Below are 17859 nucleotides of genomic sequence, written 5' to 3' on the forward strand. Positions count from 1 at the left end.
AAGTGCTCTCTTCAGAGTTGAGGATTACCCCTTCCTTTTGTGATTAGAACAAAGATTCGTTGGATTTAGCCTCCCAGAGAAGAGCTTTCACCTGTCAATTTCTTGCAGACATCTCGAACTGGTATCACAATCTTGAACAACACTCAAGGAATGTTCTGCCTGGAAAATTGTCGGCATAGGAGAGCCTTGGTTTTGGCACTAGGAACACCTAGCAAGGGCATCAAAGGAGGACACAACCACTTGAAATCCCATGTACAAACTCATGTGAAGTTTACTTGAAAATTACAATAGCAATATCCAATAGTATGCTTAATAAGTTTTACACATGACAGGCTGTTTGATTAGTAGCAAATGCTTTTGTATGTGTATCACCAGCTGGGACCTGAACCAGAAGTCCTTGAAACACTCTGAGCACTAAGGATTGAGTTTTGATTTGCATTTCTCAACATAATTAAGATCAGTCAAGTGAGGTCATTCTCATCTAAAGGTTCCTCTTCCTTGGCCTCTTCTCTCTTCAGCTCCTTCAAATCCCCTGTTGGCAATTTCCTTGCAAGCCTGATTATCTGCAAGCATTGAAACATAATTCATCTAAAGGGCATCAATAACTCAAAACGACAGAAAATTATAAATCAACCCTAATGTAGATAATATGGATTATCTGGAAAAATAAAATGACTCATATTTCAAGAATGGACATATACAATGAACTCCACTACAAGCATAAGAGGGGGACTGGAATAAAAATTAGGCAAAACAAACAAAAATAGACCAAAGTAACTAATGGCAAAACTTTGAGGAGTATTTCCGATCTAATAAAGCAAGGAAAGACCAACAGACAACAGACAAAATTAAACAGATCATGAATCATATAAGTATTCAGACTTGCGTATGGGTCTCTCTCTCTCTCTCACACACACAGACAAACACACAAATTCATGCACATTCACTCAATTGATCAATCATTTGGTTACAATTTCATCGAAGTTATCCTAACTCTCACTCACGTCCCTGACAGCAAGGTAGGTTGATTGATGAATATAAGGGCTCCTGCATGTGGATCCTCCACTAACTCCTCATTGCTGACTATACATTGAAGCATCCAATCTGCTTCTTCACTTAATTAGTTTGTAGGTCATCATGCAGCTCTTCTACGCAATGTGTTGCACATATATGTTGGCAATGGCTGCAATCACATTAGTCAAAGAGCAGATGAGGGGGAAAAAGGGAATTTTTGCTTGATATAACATATAAATAGCCTGATTAAAACCTCTAATTAAAATCTGAGGCCGACAGCTAGAAGAAAAACCGAGGCAAAAAGAGTGGCAAGAATTTTCTTTAAGTGCAGGAAAAAAAAATTCCTCTCAATATCCCCGTTATTTTAGCATTTCCACATTTTCTAATTTAAACCTTGCACTTGTAGTCAGAGTTTTATCATGAACATCTACAAGGATTGTCTAATCTTATAGATATCATTTACATCTATGGAATCTTGAAGTATCCGATTTGTTAATCTGCATATCGACAAGATATTCACCAAAAAGGAGACTGCCAAACAAAGATGACTTTCCGTATAAAGTATGATCATGCCTTGGAAATAGATGCTGGGCACAAGGCAGTTGATCATATTAATAGTCACCACAATAATGAAAACAAAAAGTCCTATGTACAAAAATAATATGAACAATCAACAGAGTGGAGTCTCCAACTTATGCTCAGAAAGAATACAGTATGAGCAGTTCTGCAATTTCTGTCCCTATTTCCTATTAACTACTTTTTTAATCTTATATGAGGTAAGGAAGCAGAAGATATACTTATATAGTTAAATGCAAAAAGGGGGCACAAGAGCAAAGCATCATTCTCCATGCCTTTTCTAGCAATGCTAGTGCCTAATGCAGATTCTCTTGGATAGTTGTAAAATGCATACTACATTCTACCTAGTGTGGACCTAGCCAAATGCATTCCACGGTTTCCTGCCTCAAGAAGCCTTCCTGCTACATAGATATAGTAAATGCACTAAATCTTACACTGTGGTTGTATCTGCAAATGCCAATATGGGCCTAGCTTCCACAATGTTTCATCCATATTAAAAGCCCTCACTTTCACAGGAGTTCAGGTACCCCAAGGAAAAACCACCAAGGTTGATCTTAAATCTAGATGTGATAAGTCCTGCAGTTCTCAATCTATCTATTTCATTGTAAAATGCACTTACATGTTCACCTCAAGTGAAAGCAAAATAAAACTCTTACATAAATATAATGCAACCATTAGTTTGCATCTATATTGGTCTTACCAAGAAGTCTCTCATAGGTAGGGCTCCATCATTAAAGAACATTCTATTCTGCTCTCAATATGTCCAAAGGTGTCATTTGGTGTTAATACATTAGCCCTTTACTAACATACATATAACAACTGACACCATCCATACCCAAACCTTTACACGTCAACTCATGAAGATTCAAGGAGGTCAATAACTCAGACCCAAGAAAAGCAAAATGATCAAAATATTATAGCTTCCTCAAATGTAAAAAAAGTTTATCATCATTTTCCTACCTTACACATTATGCATGCATGGTGGGATAGGGACTCCACACCAGGATATCCATTTTTGTGCAATAAAAAAAAAAATCCAACGAGTGCAAGAATCCTATTATTGAGAATCCCCGTCATAAGGGGGTTGAAAACCCTGCAGTACCCTTGACGTGGTCAGAGAAAGCCCAACTAGGAAAAGGCTTGGGTGGCTTAACAATTCTACATTAGGAGCTCAAAGACAAATGAACATACTTTCCAACTGCTCGCTTCTTATATAGATGGTCCGTGCTATTTTATTACCACCACCTTCATGATTCTCCATGCTTTTCATCCAAAAAAGATGATAACATTCAAAGGCTAGGAAATTTCAAGCTAAGGTACAAGCCAAGCTAAAATACATTCCAGAAAGAGATCATCTCTCACAAATAGACTTAAAATTATCCCTAGATTTTATTTGCATCTCCATATTTTCTTTGTATTTTCTAAAAGTTGCTGTCTTTGCATGCTGTTTGGATCTCCATGTTCAAACAGGTGCATGCATCTTTTGCCCAGCAAACACCTTTCTCTGGGACCCCTACTATTATATGTGCACGAAGACATGCCCAAGCTTCTTGTGCACATAATCCAAACAAATGAGGGTAAACTGCTGTTCCACTTTCTTCATTCTCAAAAAAAGCATCAGTTACAGATTGACTGCATAGATCATTAAATAGGGACATCTCTATTGTTCTGTGAAACTAATTTTAACTAACAGCATTTTTCATCATGATGAGAAAAACTTGAAAATATAGATTCAGTAAGAAGGGACTATTTTGTATATTTGGTGGTTGCTCATTAGCAGGCATGGAACATTTAGAGATATTGAGTAATAAATTAGAACCTGGAGATAAGGAAACAGATAATGCTGTCAGGGGTAAAGCTTATAATGGCCTGCTCAATATACGAAGACCAAGAGAACGTGCTCAAGAAAGAATCCTCCAAATGTAGTTATTATAAACAATCTAGGAGACCTACTACAGGAAGCTGGAAACTCACTTTTATTATGTCAAGAGACATTTAGTGTGAAACACATCATTCATATGTAGCTAATCTGCCAATGATATAGTGAATATCTACCATAGGAGAGGTTGGAACAAGTTTTTGTACACTGATCCTTCATGGACTAATGCATTGATTTGTAACATTCTTTATTCTCCTTTATTTGGGAACCTTCACAAGATGAATGCTTAGATCTCCAATTTTCCCATTTTGTACAAGGTTTCCTTGAACAAATTCACATTTTTCCAAATGTCAATATGATTACAAACACCGTAAAAGGAGCATGCAAAAGGTAGAATGTAGCTTGAATTTGATTGGCAAGCTATGTTCTTCATAATAGAGATAACCATGATTTTACCATTTCAATTTCTTTGTTCTTTTAAAAATGGGGTCTCTAATTAGGACACAACAAACTCGATGAGACTAATTTTTACGGTAACACCATGAGACGTTTCTATTTCTCTTTTCAATAGGAATTAAAACAAAAAAAATTTGAAAAGAAAAAAAAAAGGCGGTGGTACCACAATTCTTGCACATCCCAGTCATTCGACATACATAATCTGTCTGAAAGGACATCTCCTTGAATTTAGGAAGCACTTTGTTTAGAGGTCTGATAATGAGTAGAAATCTTTCATGTTGCACTCAAATTCTCATACAGATGGCTAGCAACTTAGTTGCATTTTTTTTCATTTTCAGATAAGCAATAAAAAGAAGTATCCAAAGCCATAGTTGTTTTAAAAAGATTATCTATAGATGGCTTCGCTAATTGATCACCCGTTATGTTAATAGAAATAACCGTAACAATCAAGTCATGTCCTAATATTTGGGTTGCTTCATGAATCGTTATCCATCAAACAATCCTCTTTAGGATTTCTCTTGATGTTATTTCGAGGTTTTCCATATCCTTCCACTCAATTTCTCCACATCACCTTAGCTCTTCCCCTACTCATCCTACACAAAGTACTATAAGCTGCTACAATACCAGGAGGCATCCATCTCCTTTCTTCTCCTATAAGCCCCTTAGAGAAAATAAGTGAATCCTAAATGAACAAGCAAAATTTACAATGACAAGATAGGAAATCTTAGCCATATCATATTACATAAGTAACCTTTTACACGAATCATGGGGCAGTTTATGACAATAATAAAGATTCTGCTTGCATATCAGCATAAACAAGTCTAGATGTTAGTTTAAAGGTAAAAGCATATCATGATAAACAGTATATATCATCCAAGCAAATGTTGGTAATCAAAGTGTTTGTATCAGAAATATGACTAAGAAAAATTACCACATGATCAAGATTTGAAATTGTGCTCGACTTAGCAACATGTTTGATTTCTTCGGCATCACCTTCCTCATAAGCAGATAACAGTTTGCTTGCACAACGGTTCTGATCACTATTAAGAAAGACTTCAATTCTGAAAAGAGATGTCTCAGTTAAGACTCAGTTTAAGTGACGCCAAAACTAATAAAGACAATAATCTAAGAATGGTAATAAAATAAGAGAAACAATAAAAAATTAATAAAAGACACTTAAATTATTCATTGCATATGTCATATAAAAGTAGAAACTCACTGAGAACAATCATTGTAGCACTTCTGAGCTTGCTGGAAATCATGTGCATAAAGGTAAACTATGATAGCACTCAAATAAGCCTACATAAATACAACCAATTGAATTCCATCAAAAATAATCATATAAAATCAGAACAAGAAGTAAAGATCAGTGTACAAAATGGGAAAACACAATATTTACATAAAACAGTTCCAGTATCCACATATTAATAAAAATGATTTAATTAATAGAAATTTGTAAACAAACCAGGATAACATAAAATATGGTTAATAATTATTCCGACCAACAACCTAAAAGACTTTGTGATCAGTTGTTATTCCGCACACCTGCTTGAAATAAAACCCTTATACCTTATTTCATTACTACATATAAAGATGTCAAGTAGTTGAATGTACATGATATATTAATGATGATACTGGGAGGAAAAAGCCATGGCTTGGATGGATCATGGATCATCAAACAATAAAAGAAAAAGAATGTGAAGTTGAAGTGGGAAAAAATAATATAGAGAAATGAAGAGGGAGGGAAAGGACGTGCAGATATAGAAGACAAATTGGAGGGCAAAAAAGGCTAAGGAAGTTGCATGCAGGTTATAAGACCAGCAGGCAGCAAACTTTTTCATTGATAAGGCTAGATAATGACTCCTTACCATAAGAAGAAAGGTGGTTGCTTGAAGGATAGAAAATCATTTTTCTCTCTTTCAGAATTGCTTTGAAGGAAGCAATATAGGAAGGTAAATTAATCACTACATCATGTCAGCTTCTTCTCTTTTTTTTTTCTTGAGGGAAGGGGAGGGCAAAGCCCACACCACTACATCATATCAGCTAGAATAGTAGATACTGTATTCTGATAAGAATAACACTAATGAATACGTTAAGCATTGGGCACTAAGTCTTTTGGTTCAACCACTAGATTGTGATTTAAGCTGCTAAGCAAGATAAAACAGCCACTTAAATTAAACAGACACTTATCACTTGAGCAGTTATTGCTTAAGGGGACAAGCTCTGTATACCAATCTAAGCAACCACTTAAGCATCATATTTTTCGATAACATTGGGTGGAATATTATCTTCCAACATTCTAGGAAACAAAGTGCACTAACTACCAACATCAATTCCAAGTATACAAAATGGCAATATCTTATTAAAAAAAAATATTAGTATTTGGTCCTATGCATCTACCTTCATACCCTATTCCGTGGTGCTAATGAATGCCCTCAAACTCTAAAGACAAGGCGATGCACATAGCCAAAGCCCCCTCTTCTTCAGGATGCTTGCTTATTGTTGCAGGCCTTTGATTTTATCCATATTTTGCATGTACACCATGTGGCCAATACATAGTTGTCAAATAGCCTAGGCGACCCAAGGCGACAGACCCTCCTGTAGCCTAGGTGATTAGGCGACCGGCCCAGCAACAAAATTTATATAAGATTTACAGAATAATTTACCACCTTCATATATTTCAATTAATGATTCAATCTTGCATTATTTTCAATTAACCGATGTCTATGTTCTCATTTTCTTAATACAGGGAACTACACAATACAACAGAAGGCAAACTATTAAAACTGAAAACACATTTTTTTTTAATTGATTCAAATACTAATCCATTTACTTGACTCGAATGCATCTTTAAATTCTCAAATCAAATCAGTAGAAAATAAATTATTATCAAAATATAGCAGTGTAAAAAGATCTTTAGAAAACATCCCCTCAAGAACATCGAAAAAAGAAAGAAATGGACAGAGAAAGAGAGATCAGTGGGACAGAGTCTGATTATTATTCATTAGAGAGGAACTTTTTTGGTGGGAAATAGGGGATAGGCAGTTGAACAGGGAAGTATGGAATAGACAGTTGACAGGAAACAGAGAGGATCTCTGTTTTAAAGGCCAAGACCTCAGCAACAATGACGACGACAATAAACAACAAAATCACATAACATATCAGCAACAAAATAGGGGTAGGCAGTGAGCAGAGATGATGCTGTGATTATCAGAGAGAGAGTCAGATCGCCATTGTTTGAGCATCCTCCTGGTTGCTGTCCCTGTTCAATCTCATCGCTCCAAGAGTGGACGACAGTGGATGGTTGGCCGCTGGCCCCTTTCTTTGCCCTAGGTGGAGAGAGGGGAGAGAGAGTGAGTGAGAGAGAGAGAGAGAGAGAGAACAGATAGGAGAAGGCGAAGGGCAGAGTGCTGGAAGCATCAAGAGTCTTGATTCAAAATCACCTCTCCTTTTAACCTGGGCTTAGTGGCTCGTAACACTAGGGGCCAACCCTAACTAGGTCAGATTGTCTCAAATGGGCAGCTCTAGCTCATATTAATTGGCAAGTGCCCAGTAAAATTGCATGCCAAGGCAACCTCACCCAAGCAGGAACCTAGTGTGATGGATGACCGCACATTGGTTTGTCCATCAAGGCGGGCCTCACCTATGAAATCCAGGTTGGGCCAGGCACCTAGGCACCTGGGTGAGCTCCCATAACAACTATGGGCCAATCAAATAGGATCACTGAAGGCACAGAGGACCAGTTTGCTATCAATGGGTGACCAGGGACCAATAGGTTGTTCTAATAACATTCAACAAGAAGGAACTTAAAAACTGTTCACCCTAGTTACCATCAAAATGTTGTCCCACGTGCATGGATAAGATGAGGCCTTTAGTCTTTTACTTTGTTAGCGGTCCCAACACCATAGCCAACTTCATGTAAAATATTTTAACTATATTGTAGAATAAAGATTTGAGTCTTGGAATTTCTATAATCTTAAAGGCGGATCAATATGCCCTATGCAATCTAGAGCCATATCCTAGAAAATATGAATTATCCAAGTTGCTACATTCTCTTGGTGGTTACACCAGAGACCTCAACCCAAACCTTCACTAGGGCCTAGAGGGTTAGGAGTACTTGGGAGAGGGCTACATCCCATTGTGTAGCCCATGGCTATGCAGAATCTGACCTCAACTTTTCATCTTTGATTAGTGTCAGTGAAAGCTCCTATGGGTCTCTTCTACTTGAAGAAAAAAAATCAATATATTGTCAAACCAAATATAATATTGAGTTTATTTAGTACCTAGACAACACCATGTTAGCTTGAATTAGACCATATGATTCTTTTGTTCCCGCTTCATATATAATACACTAATTTCCATGAATGAGATGATATGCTTTAATGTGATATTCAGGACTTCAATATTTATGCATTTCTACAAGTAAAATGATTGAATTATTCCTAAATCCTAATGCTTTTTTTTTCAGTAAAATGCTAAAAGCATGAAATAATTAACAATTTGATAACAGATCTACAAGCTTTAAAGTCCGAATACCATTTTTCGTGCCAGGAATTGTATGCTACCTAGGGACACACCAGCGCCAATACCTTACGATACAGCACAGTACTTTAATCCAGGGATCTAACTTTTAAATAAGTTCAACTTGACTCAAAAGTTAGGTTATGTCTATAAATTTTGTGACTATTAACAAGGTTTAAAATCATCTATCATACCACTACATGCCGACAATATCATACCACTACATGCCGACAATATCATACCACTACATGCCGACAATATCATACCATATTGGTAAGGTACAAGTATGATACCGAAGTTCAGTTTGGCGTATGAGTCGAACTGATCCATCCCGATTGAGCAAAACCACCCATACCACCCAATTTTGGGTGGTATCATGGTTGGGAGAGACAAAAAAATATTGGAGCTGATCTTGGTATGGGATGCATACCATATGTTACCAACCATATCATACCAAAATGGTGATGTACCAGTATGGTCCCTATCATGTGGACCTTGCCCAAACTAATTAGCCGGGGAAATAATAGTATTAGGCAACACTAATATAAGTGGGGCATAATTTTCCATATTATATTGAGAATAATCCTACTTTGAGTTTCATATGTTACTCATGAGCTGTATCTTACGTGTAATTGAATATTGCTTTGGGTCTTGTTTGAATCTAGGCAATGTACCATCTTGCAACCCCTTGTTCCATTAGCATAAAACAGCTAAAACACACTAACACATTTACATGTTTCTCAATTGGACTTTGTGACATAATATCTAGATTGATATTAAAAAACATGATACAAATTTAAAATAATTCAATCAGGACTTTTTTGTTCAATATTTTTTCTCTGCATTTACGATATATATTTGCAGATAATTATTTTTATTGGATTCACATACATAAGAATGTGCACAACTAATCCCAAGCTTAATTACTCTAGTATTACATAATTGACTATCCAGAACATAGGCATAGGTAAGGATAAATACCCATCTAGGTATAGATAGATGCTCAATCAGCAAAATATTTATGATATTGATCATTTAATTTAGTGAATATATAAGACTAGGTTGCTTCTTGAACCATTGGCATTTGCTCCAAAATTTCTTAGAAGCTAACACTATTCAGTAGAAATTGGCAAATGATATGCAATAACAAACTATTAAATATTAACAAATAAAATGCAATTCATCACTAAGAAAATAACGAGTTTCTTTATCATATATATTCATTTCTCAGAAGAATGAAAAAATAGTTTGTCAAAAGTAACTATTTATAACTGCATTCTTGCAAATGAATGTAGTCCCTGGAGTTATATCGCACAAGTAGCACCTTGCACTGACTGTTGATGGCATTGCACTTATCAGCAGCTACACCCCATTTTAAGAGAAATGTTGCAGCATCGGTATACCTGCACAGAATGACAAGAAACCTTTCAAGATTTGTAATATACCCTTTCACATATAAGACTTTGTTTAAGTTTTTTTTTTTTATTTCAGCACCTGTGCATCTTGGCGTGGGTGTAGCAGGCTTCTTTTATTTGTAGGACATTACACTATACCCTAGGGCTACAGGTAATCTGAAAAGCAACCTAGTTTGATGCATATGAAAGATTAGAACTCAGTCTCTAAGCTTAGTCGTTAAATCAAAGGCTTTGATTGGAATTTCATCAAAAAACTACATCTATGCATTGATAACCAGTGTATCATACTGAGTTTTTACTAGATCAATAACCATGTACGTTTACATTCACAATAATGGCAAGAAAGAGAACAATGTAAGAAAGAGGTACTTGATATGTTCCTTGCTTCAAATTTTGCAGATTTAGATTAATGCCCTCAATGGTTTAAAATTAAGCAATTTCTATATTCAAAATTGATATAAAAGTACAAAATATTTGTTTCACTATATGGCTACTAAGCATCCTTACTGTCTCCAACTGATAAGCTCAAGTGCAATCAAGAGGTGACACTAATAAAGTGAATTTATTCATGCTGCAAGTGTTTTTGATGGTCCATTGCCTTTAAATTGATGGAGGACTGATTTTAAGAGATCTACAAGTCAAGGAAAAGGAGAGCTCAAGGGAGGAGTTCATGGGTTTACGGGGTCTAGTGTTACTAGAAGGGTTTAAGGAATAGGTTTATATATATAGCATCAAGGATAAAATTAAAGCAGCCGAAGAAAGCTTATGGAACAGAAAGAAGATAGAAGTTAGGGAGAGAAGATATGAGAAGGAAGTAACAAACAAACCTAAAATAATTACGTTATTCCAACTCAAAATGATATTTTTCATAGTTGCTAGTGTTTCCCCTTTATAGAATAGAGGAGCGTAGGAGGAGAAAGATGCATACTGCAACTTAATATTTTAGGTGCATACTTTAGGGTTCCAAATGCATGGAGCTTGAGCGACCTTGGCCCGGCTAGAGCTTAGCTCGACATATATTCTACTCAACTCAAGCTTGGCTCAAGCTAGCTCAAGCTAGGATAATCCAAGTCGGGCTCGATCCCTTACTTATCAAGTCATCTTGACTAGGCTAAAAGGGTCAGCCCAAACAGGAGGCAAGAGGTTGAAGTTGGTGAAGGTAGTGGTGGGCAAATGAGGGGGAGGAGGGGAGAGGAGGAGAGCAATAAAGGAACAGGCAATCATTCATGCTAGATCTAAAAGACTCCACTGCCACCATGATTAGAAATGTGGAGAGTGTGTGTGTGAGAGAGAGAGACGAGGAGGAGGAGATGAGGGAAGGACGGGTTTCTAAATCAAGATTCACCATGTGCTAGATCTAGATCAACCATCCATGGCCATGTGAGAGGGAACGAGAAGAAGAGAGGCAGATGCAAGTGAGCCCAGCCACTATAGACCTATCAGTCTCTGCACCACCATGTGCAAAGCTATCGCCAAGATTCAAGTGACCAGGATGAAGCCAGTTCTCGCCCGCATCATCTGCCCAGAGCAGAGGGCTCTTGTGGGGGGTCGTAACGTCACCGACAATGTGTTTATCACCCAGAAGTTCATGCACAATCTCCAGAGGGCCCTGTGTCGCCGCAGCCTTATAGCTGTCTAGCTGGACATGGAGAGAGCTTACGACCATATAAGATGGAATTTTTTAGTCCATGCCCTAGAGAGTGTCAGATTTCTGGGTGTGTGGATCAACTGGATTATGGGTTGTATGTGGGCCCTTTCCTTTCATATTCTTGAGTAGAGGAAGGCAATGCTCTCTCTTTATTCTCTTGGGGGACAAGAAAAGATCCAGGTACTTTATAGGAAAACTATCATTTTTGATTCATCCTCAATGATCTAAAATTTTTATATCCTTGTCAATGGCTCACCAGCTGACTTTTTTAGGTCAAGGGTTGGCTTGTGCCAAGGATGCCCCTTGTCCTCGTACCTGTTCATCATTTGCACCGACGTGCTATCCCAGGCCCTCCAAGCCGCTACCTTTAGCTAGGGTTTGGAGGCTTATATGTCGGCGGAATGTTCCCAACCAATATCCCACCTTCTGTTGTTTGCTGATGATTGCTTGTTGCTCGCTCGAGGCACTAGACCAAAAAATGGGATTGTGTTCCTAACACAAAAAAATAGGACATTATACCATTCTTTCTTTTTCCCTTATCAAAGCCAATAACGATACGGAATATGAAGGAAGCCCTGATAATGGGATTGACAATAGCTCTTAATATTGGAATTATCTTTCTATACGTCTTCGGAGACTCACAATTGGTCATACGCCAACTCATGGAAATCTACGAAGTTCGAAAGCCTGAGCCGCTGCCTTATTTTGAAAAGGCGAAGCAACTCACAACATCCAAGTAAAGCATGCATCAAGAAAGCTATCTAATTCACATAATTCAACATGATACCAATATGTGAAAATTCTTACCTTTCAAGTTTAACATGAATACTTGTGGCAGCACGATATAAATCAAAAGCCATTTGCTCCTTTCCATCCTCTTCCAAGACTACACAAGCATCAGTATACAACCGAACAGCTTCATCAGGTGCCACATCTTCCAAAGCCCTGAATATACAATGATGCAATTGCATATTTAGTCCCTTAAATGCATATGCTCCAACTATCTTTTTGATTTTGCAATAAAGAAATGCCAGAATGTTTTTGTATACCTAGCAGCCTTTGCAAGACCGTCTGAAGCAGGCTGTGATCTTCCACATTCAATATATAATTCAGACGCCCTTCTGTAATGATCAGAAACTTCATTCCAACGACCAAGTTCCTTTGCTAGAGCAGCAGCAGACTCCATATGCTTGGCAGCATCCCAAGGCCTATCAAGATTGTCAAGGGTATACTTTCCCTATCTTGAAGAACATATAAATGGAAACTATGAATAATGAAAAGCAAAGGAAGATATGGCAAAATCATAGCAGAGGAGGATATGATGAAATCATTTCTTGTCCTTTGGAAGCCTTCTCAAATGCTTCTTTTGCTTTCTCATTGTCTTTCCTGAACCTGTAGCCAATAGCTTTGACAGAGATACAATAATTTATATGTAAGAGACAAAAACACAGATTGTCTATGGAAGAAAAGAAACAAATATCAATCACCAACCAGCTTGCTCATACAATGAGGTTGCAGTCCTCCAATCTGCACTCCATCTGGTAAAACTGAGTTTTGTTCTACGAAGGACAAAATAAGGATAAAATGAGAAAAAAATTAATATTTCTGACCATCCTCTATAAAAGAATTTTCTCTTTTTGACAAATATGCAGCTGAGAAAACATTCACAAACAAACATCTTTTGTTATTCCTCCATCATATTGCAATCAATCCACACACCAAGCATTACAATGTTCCATTCCTTGTGTATATGTATAGATAAAAGAATAATAGTAGCAACAAGATACTGAACCCGTCTGCAAAAGGGTGTTGCTACATCCTCTTGTCTTCCAAAAAATTGTTTCAATATCCAATTTTAACAACCTTCTATCATAACTATAAGAGCCTAGAGCAATTTGTTGGGAATTTCAACATCCAACCATAGATTCAAGCCTCAACCAGCCCTCTGGGCACTACTTGGATTATCAACATGACAAACCCCTAAATTAACAATAAGATAGTCGGCATGGATATCAATGTTGCATGATCACATGAAGATAAGTTTCCATTTTCCATCATGACAAACCCCTAAATTATCCATATTGTGATACAAATGTGTGAAGAGTGTACATTACCCAACACATGGATAACCATGTGTGAGCATTATAGCATAGCATTGAGCTTATGAGCTTCTAAAACTTCAAGCAACATGACATGTCACATTTGGAAAAAAAAATGAAGGAAAGACACTTTTCCATGATCAATTAAACTAGTTATTAAACAAATGTAATTGTTCAAACATCAATAAGTGGAAGAACATAGATAAAGATCAATATTGTCACCTTAAGACATCAGTATCAGCAAGCTCAGGGTACTAGAACAAAACAATGAATGCACATTCAGTTAGAAACTCCAAATATGCATCCTTAACTATCTCGCCAGCTGGTTATTTTATTTATACTAATTCTAGGTAACAAACTAGGATTTCTAACATGAATACTTAAGAAAAAGTCAAACCAAATTGACATAATTGCATCAGCTAGACAACACACTTTGGTTACTTAAAGGCATGCGGATATGGAAGAAGTGTTACACTAGTGACAAAGACAAGCATGTCAAGGACAATATCTTATGCAACATGGAAATGGCAACCATCTTGCCCTGGGGTAGAAGCTGGCATCAACCTTTGAGACTACCAATCAAAGGGAAGCATACAGGAGGGGGAAAAAATACAGTACAAATTGTTCCTCTATAAGCCACTAAGAGCATTAAGCATGTTATTCAACAAATGATAACAAATTAATAACAAAAAACCAAAATGGCAAGCAGCCTCTCATTTGAGCAAGCCCTTAATACCTCAACTGAGAAGTTTGATATGTTATCACTAATCAGTTATCACTGTTGAAATAATGATATGCAACTATTTTTCTTTACATATTTTTCTTCTTCCAAAAGATTCACATTTTCAGAAGTAGAATCAACCACCAAACTTTGAAACTTGCTTATTTGAACTCCAGTGATTCCCGTTCTCTCTATTGAAATTCCCAACAACTACACAAAAAACTCTCCCGAAAGATGGATACATCATTCTTGTACCCATTCTAATAGCAAGCATGCGTCCTAATCTTCTAGTTCTGCAAACCTTATACCAACTTGCAAAATATTATCTGCAGATCACTGCTTGTAAAGTCAACAATTCTAGCCCCAAAAGAAACTACTTTGCAAATCCCTTTCTGGCAAACAATGTAATATTAATTATCCCATAGCATCAGACATCAAATATATACTAATTGCAAGTGATGCAATTATCTAGCTAGTAGCTCTTCAACTCAAAGAAGCAGCATCTCCATCAACATAGCAACAGCTGGAACCCCTAAGATCTCTTATTAAATTTATAGGACATCCTTGATTACATTTCAAATTGACAAAGTGGTAACCTGAGATCTTTCAAAGGCTACATTACAACTGTGGAGATCATTAACATAAGCAACTCAATAAGAGCAAACAAGACCAAGCCCTGAACAGCTTAGAATGATTCAAGTAATTTTGCATTAGATGCTTACTTGTACATGCAACTAAAGGCATCCTCATAGTAGTAAACAAATTTAAGAATTGTTTCTTCGTATCATAAACCTGGAAGATGTCTGAGTATCTAATAGATTTTTTTACCTTATAACTGGGTGCATCTTCCATCCAACATTTTTTTTTTTATTTCAGTTTAAGCATCCAAATATGAAAGGGTGTAAAATACCCAACGCACACTATTTACCAGGCTCAAAGAAAAGCTAACAAGGCACTAAAATAGGAGCCAGACATCATAAAATCTCAAATTGTAAACACACGCATGCATTAATTGGAGGACTGATGTACTATGATAGCGCAGTAGACTGTTAATTTCCATTGCACCCATGCATGATTACAATGCGAACCATCCGTGTTTGAGTACCTCAATTGCAAGGAATAAATGGGATCTGACCTCAATATTTATCAACACAAGGGTCAGCCCCTCAAAGAAATGGTTCAAATCCAAACTCTCAGGCACCAAATTCACCGTTCCTCAATTGATACATATGTCACTAAAAATCTGAACTTTTTCAATAACCGATCTACATCAGGCATTAGAAAAAAACTAGGGCTTTGTGAGGGGTTTGTTCAGATTGGAGACTCAGCTTCTAACTATTAGGCTCAAACTTAAGAATGAGTTTGGATTTAACATAATAGCAATCAATTCAGTCAAGAAAAACTTTACAAAAAGGTATCGGACATTCTTTAATCTCATCCAATCAACGGAAATTGCCCGAATCGTACAAAAATATATGAAATTCTCGATAAAAATAAATGGGAAAAAGAATGACATAAGATCTAAAACTTAATTGACAAAAACAAAAGTTCAAATGAACTTTGTAGCGAAAAATCAAAATAAAGTGAAATATGAATCTTGAGGAGCATCATAAGAGAACAATAGAGAAATCTGAAAGAAATGATGGAGGAAAAAAAAACAGTTGAAAAAATTACAGTTTATCGGCTTTGATCATAAGCTTATCAGGGTCGGAATTCGCCATGACCGGGAGCTCCGCTTCCCCTCTTTCCTTTTCCTTCTTTTCCCTGGAGCTCAATTAATATGAGAGTCGGGGTCAAGCCGGGTCCATGGAGTTCGGCCTAAGCTTTGAGGCGCGGCTCGTGTTGATCGTGATTAGACTACGTCACTGCGCCTATCTACAACTTTAGTGAATTGGCCGGGCCATGCGTTGGCCCAACTCACTTTGCATTCCTAATGCAACGTGTTGGTGGAAAAATGGACCACCCCACAAATGTAATTATAGCACCCAAATCCATCAGCGAGCTCGAGCTCATCCTAAGTGATTGAGCTCTTCCGCTCTCGAGCTCGCAGGCCGAGCCGAGCACAGTTGGCCGAGCCGAGCACAGCAGGCCGAGCCGAGCACAGCTGGCCGAGCCGAGCACAGCAGGCCGAGCATAGAGGGCCGAGCATAGAAGGCCGAGCACAGAAGGCCGAGCACAGTTGGCCGAGCCGAGCACAGCAGGCCGAGCCCATGCCTTAGCCAAATATCCAATTTCCACCTAACCCTCTAAGGGACCTGACAACTCTACCATATCCTGCCACTGTTCCAGCATTTATTACGCATGACCGCTGTAATCCTCCGGCACACTCCACAATAAATATGGATCTCCGGCTCACTCAACAATTAATGCACATGGCTCCTGTCGTCTACGGACTCCCGGCTCTCCACGGCAAATAAGCCCAGCAGAGTCTAGTCGACTATGATAAGACTCTGGTCTCGGCCATACCTCCGACACCGATGCAATAATTCGCCTGGTTGCGTGCTAGTTCGGGTTGTACGGCGCCCTCACCGCCGACATCAGTGCAATGATTCGCCTGACCAAGCGCCGACCTGAACGACATGCCGAGTACTACGGCTTCGCCCCGTTACATCGCAGGTAAACCGACCCCCGCCTATAAAAGGGAGCCTTAGCCTCTCAGGAAGGGGTCGGAAAATGGATACTCTCTACACTCACTGTTTGTCTCCTTCTCCACACCATTTGCCCCCTCCCTGACTTGAGCGTCGGAGGGCCGGCGCCGGAAAACCCGGCCACCGGCTCGTGTGCAGGCACCCGAACGGAGGACACCACCAGCCAACGGATCGCCGCCCCGCTGCGAGGACCTGCTGCTCCTTCTCTCCGACCGCCCCGGACGGAAGACGCCGCCCGCCGACGGACCGCCGTCCCGCCGTGAGCATCCACCTCCCGCTCCCTCTCCTCGACCGAAGATTGCCCCCGGGTCCAATTTCCAGCAACAGTTGGCGCTAGAGGAAGGGCCCGAGTAGCAGTCATGAAGTTGAGAAGCAAGGGAGCCTCTAACATCTCCCGGCGTCCCCCGCAAAGTCCTGGGCGCTCCGTCCAGAATTCTCCAACTCCGGCTGATCCAGTTCCTCAGGTTCAGCCGGAACAGTTCAACGCCTTGGTGCAGCAAGTCCAGGCCCTGGCCGCCGCCATTCAAGGCCTGCGACGCGAGGAGGCTTTACCCACGCTCCCCCCGCAGGCCCAGGTCCTGCCGGAATCTCTTCCCAACGGCCCGGTTCTCCCCGGCCAGAATTCACATGGCTCCTCCAGAGCCAATAATGAAGAGCGGACCTCCCCCCGGAGAGAGCTACCGGGGGAGGATTTCAACAGAAGACTCCAGCCTTCTGAGGCTGAGTCAGCCCCAGACCGCCGTGAGCCGGTGCAAACCGCGGCAACAATCCCGCGGGCAGGGGAGCTCGACCGGAAAGTTGAGCATCTAGAGCGCCAGATTGCGGCGCTCCACAACAAAAAGGCAAGGCAGGAGGGAGACTTTGAGTTCACCACCAAGTCCC

The 17859-nt window shown here is 39.0% G+C and overlaps 1 protein-coding gene across 4 annotated transcripts; it reads right to left on the bottom strand.

Annotated features, from left to right (window-relative positions):
* Positions 1–240: 240 nt before the first annotated feature.
* LOC103723072 (gamma-soluble NSF attachment protein-like) lies at positions 241–16153 on the bottom strand. Of its 4 annotated transcripts, none has more exons than XM_008813876.4 (9): positions 16004–16153; positions 13001–13068; positions 12830–12914; positions 12559–12717; positions 12317–12454; positions 9771–9849; positions 5145–5224; positions 4857–4986; positions 241–563 (listed from the first exon to the last, which is right to left on the bottom strand). In XM_008813876.4, the coding sequence occupies exons 1-9, from the start codon at positions 16048–16050 to the stop codon at positions 462–464; spliced, it is 888 nt and encodes a 295-aa protein (XP_008812098.1). In that variant the 5' UTR covers positions 16051–16153; the 3' UTR covers positions 241–461. The 4 variants fall into 4 exon arrangements, with proteins under 4 accessions (XP_008812098.1, XP_008812097.1, XP_008812101.1 ...); XM_008813875.4 differs by having other exon boundaries at positions 9762–9849; XM_008813879.4 differs by lacking the exon at positions 241–563 and adding an exon at positions 842–1183.
* Between the last annotated feature and the right edge of the window lie 1706 nt (positions 16154–17859).

The sequence above is a fragment of the Phoenix dactylifera genome, unplaced genomic scaffold (assembly GCF_009389715.1).
Source record: "Phoenix dactylifera cultivar Barhee BC4 unplaced genomic scaffold, palm_55x_up_171113_PBpolish2nd_filt_p 000524F, whole genome shotgun sequence".
Classification (NCBI taxonomy): Eukaryota; Viridiplantae; Streptophyta; class Magnoliopsida; order Arecales; family Arecaceae; genus Phoenix; species Phoenix dactylifera.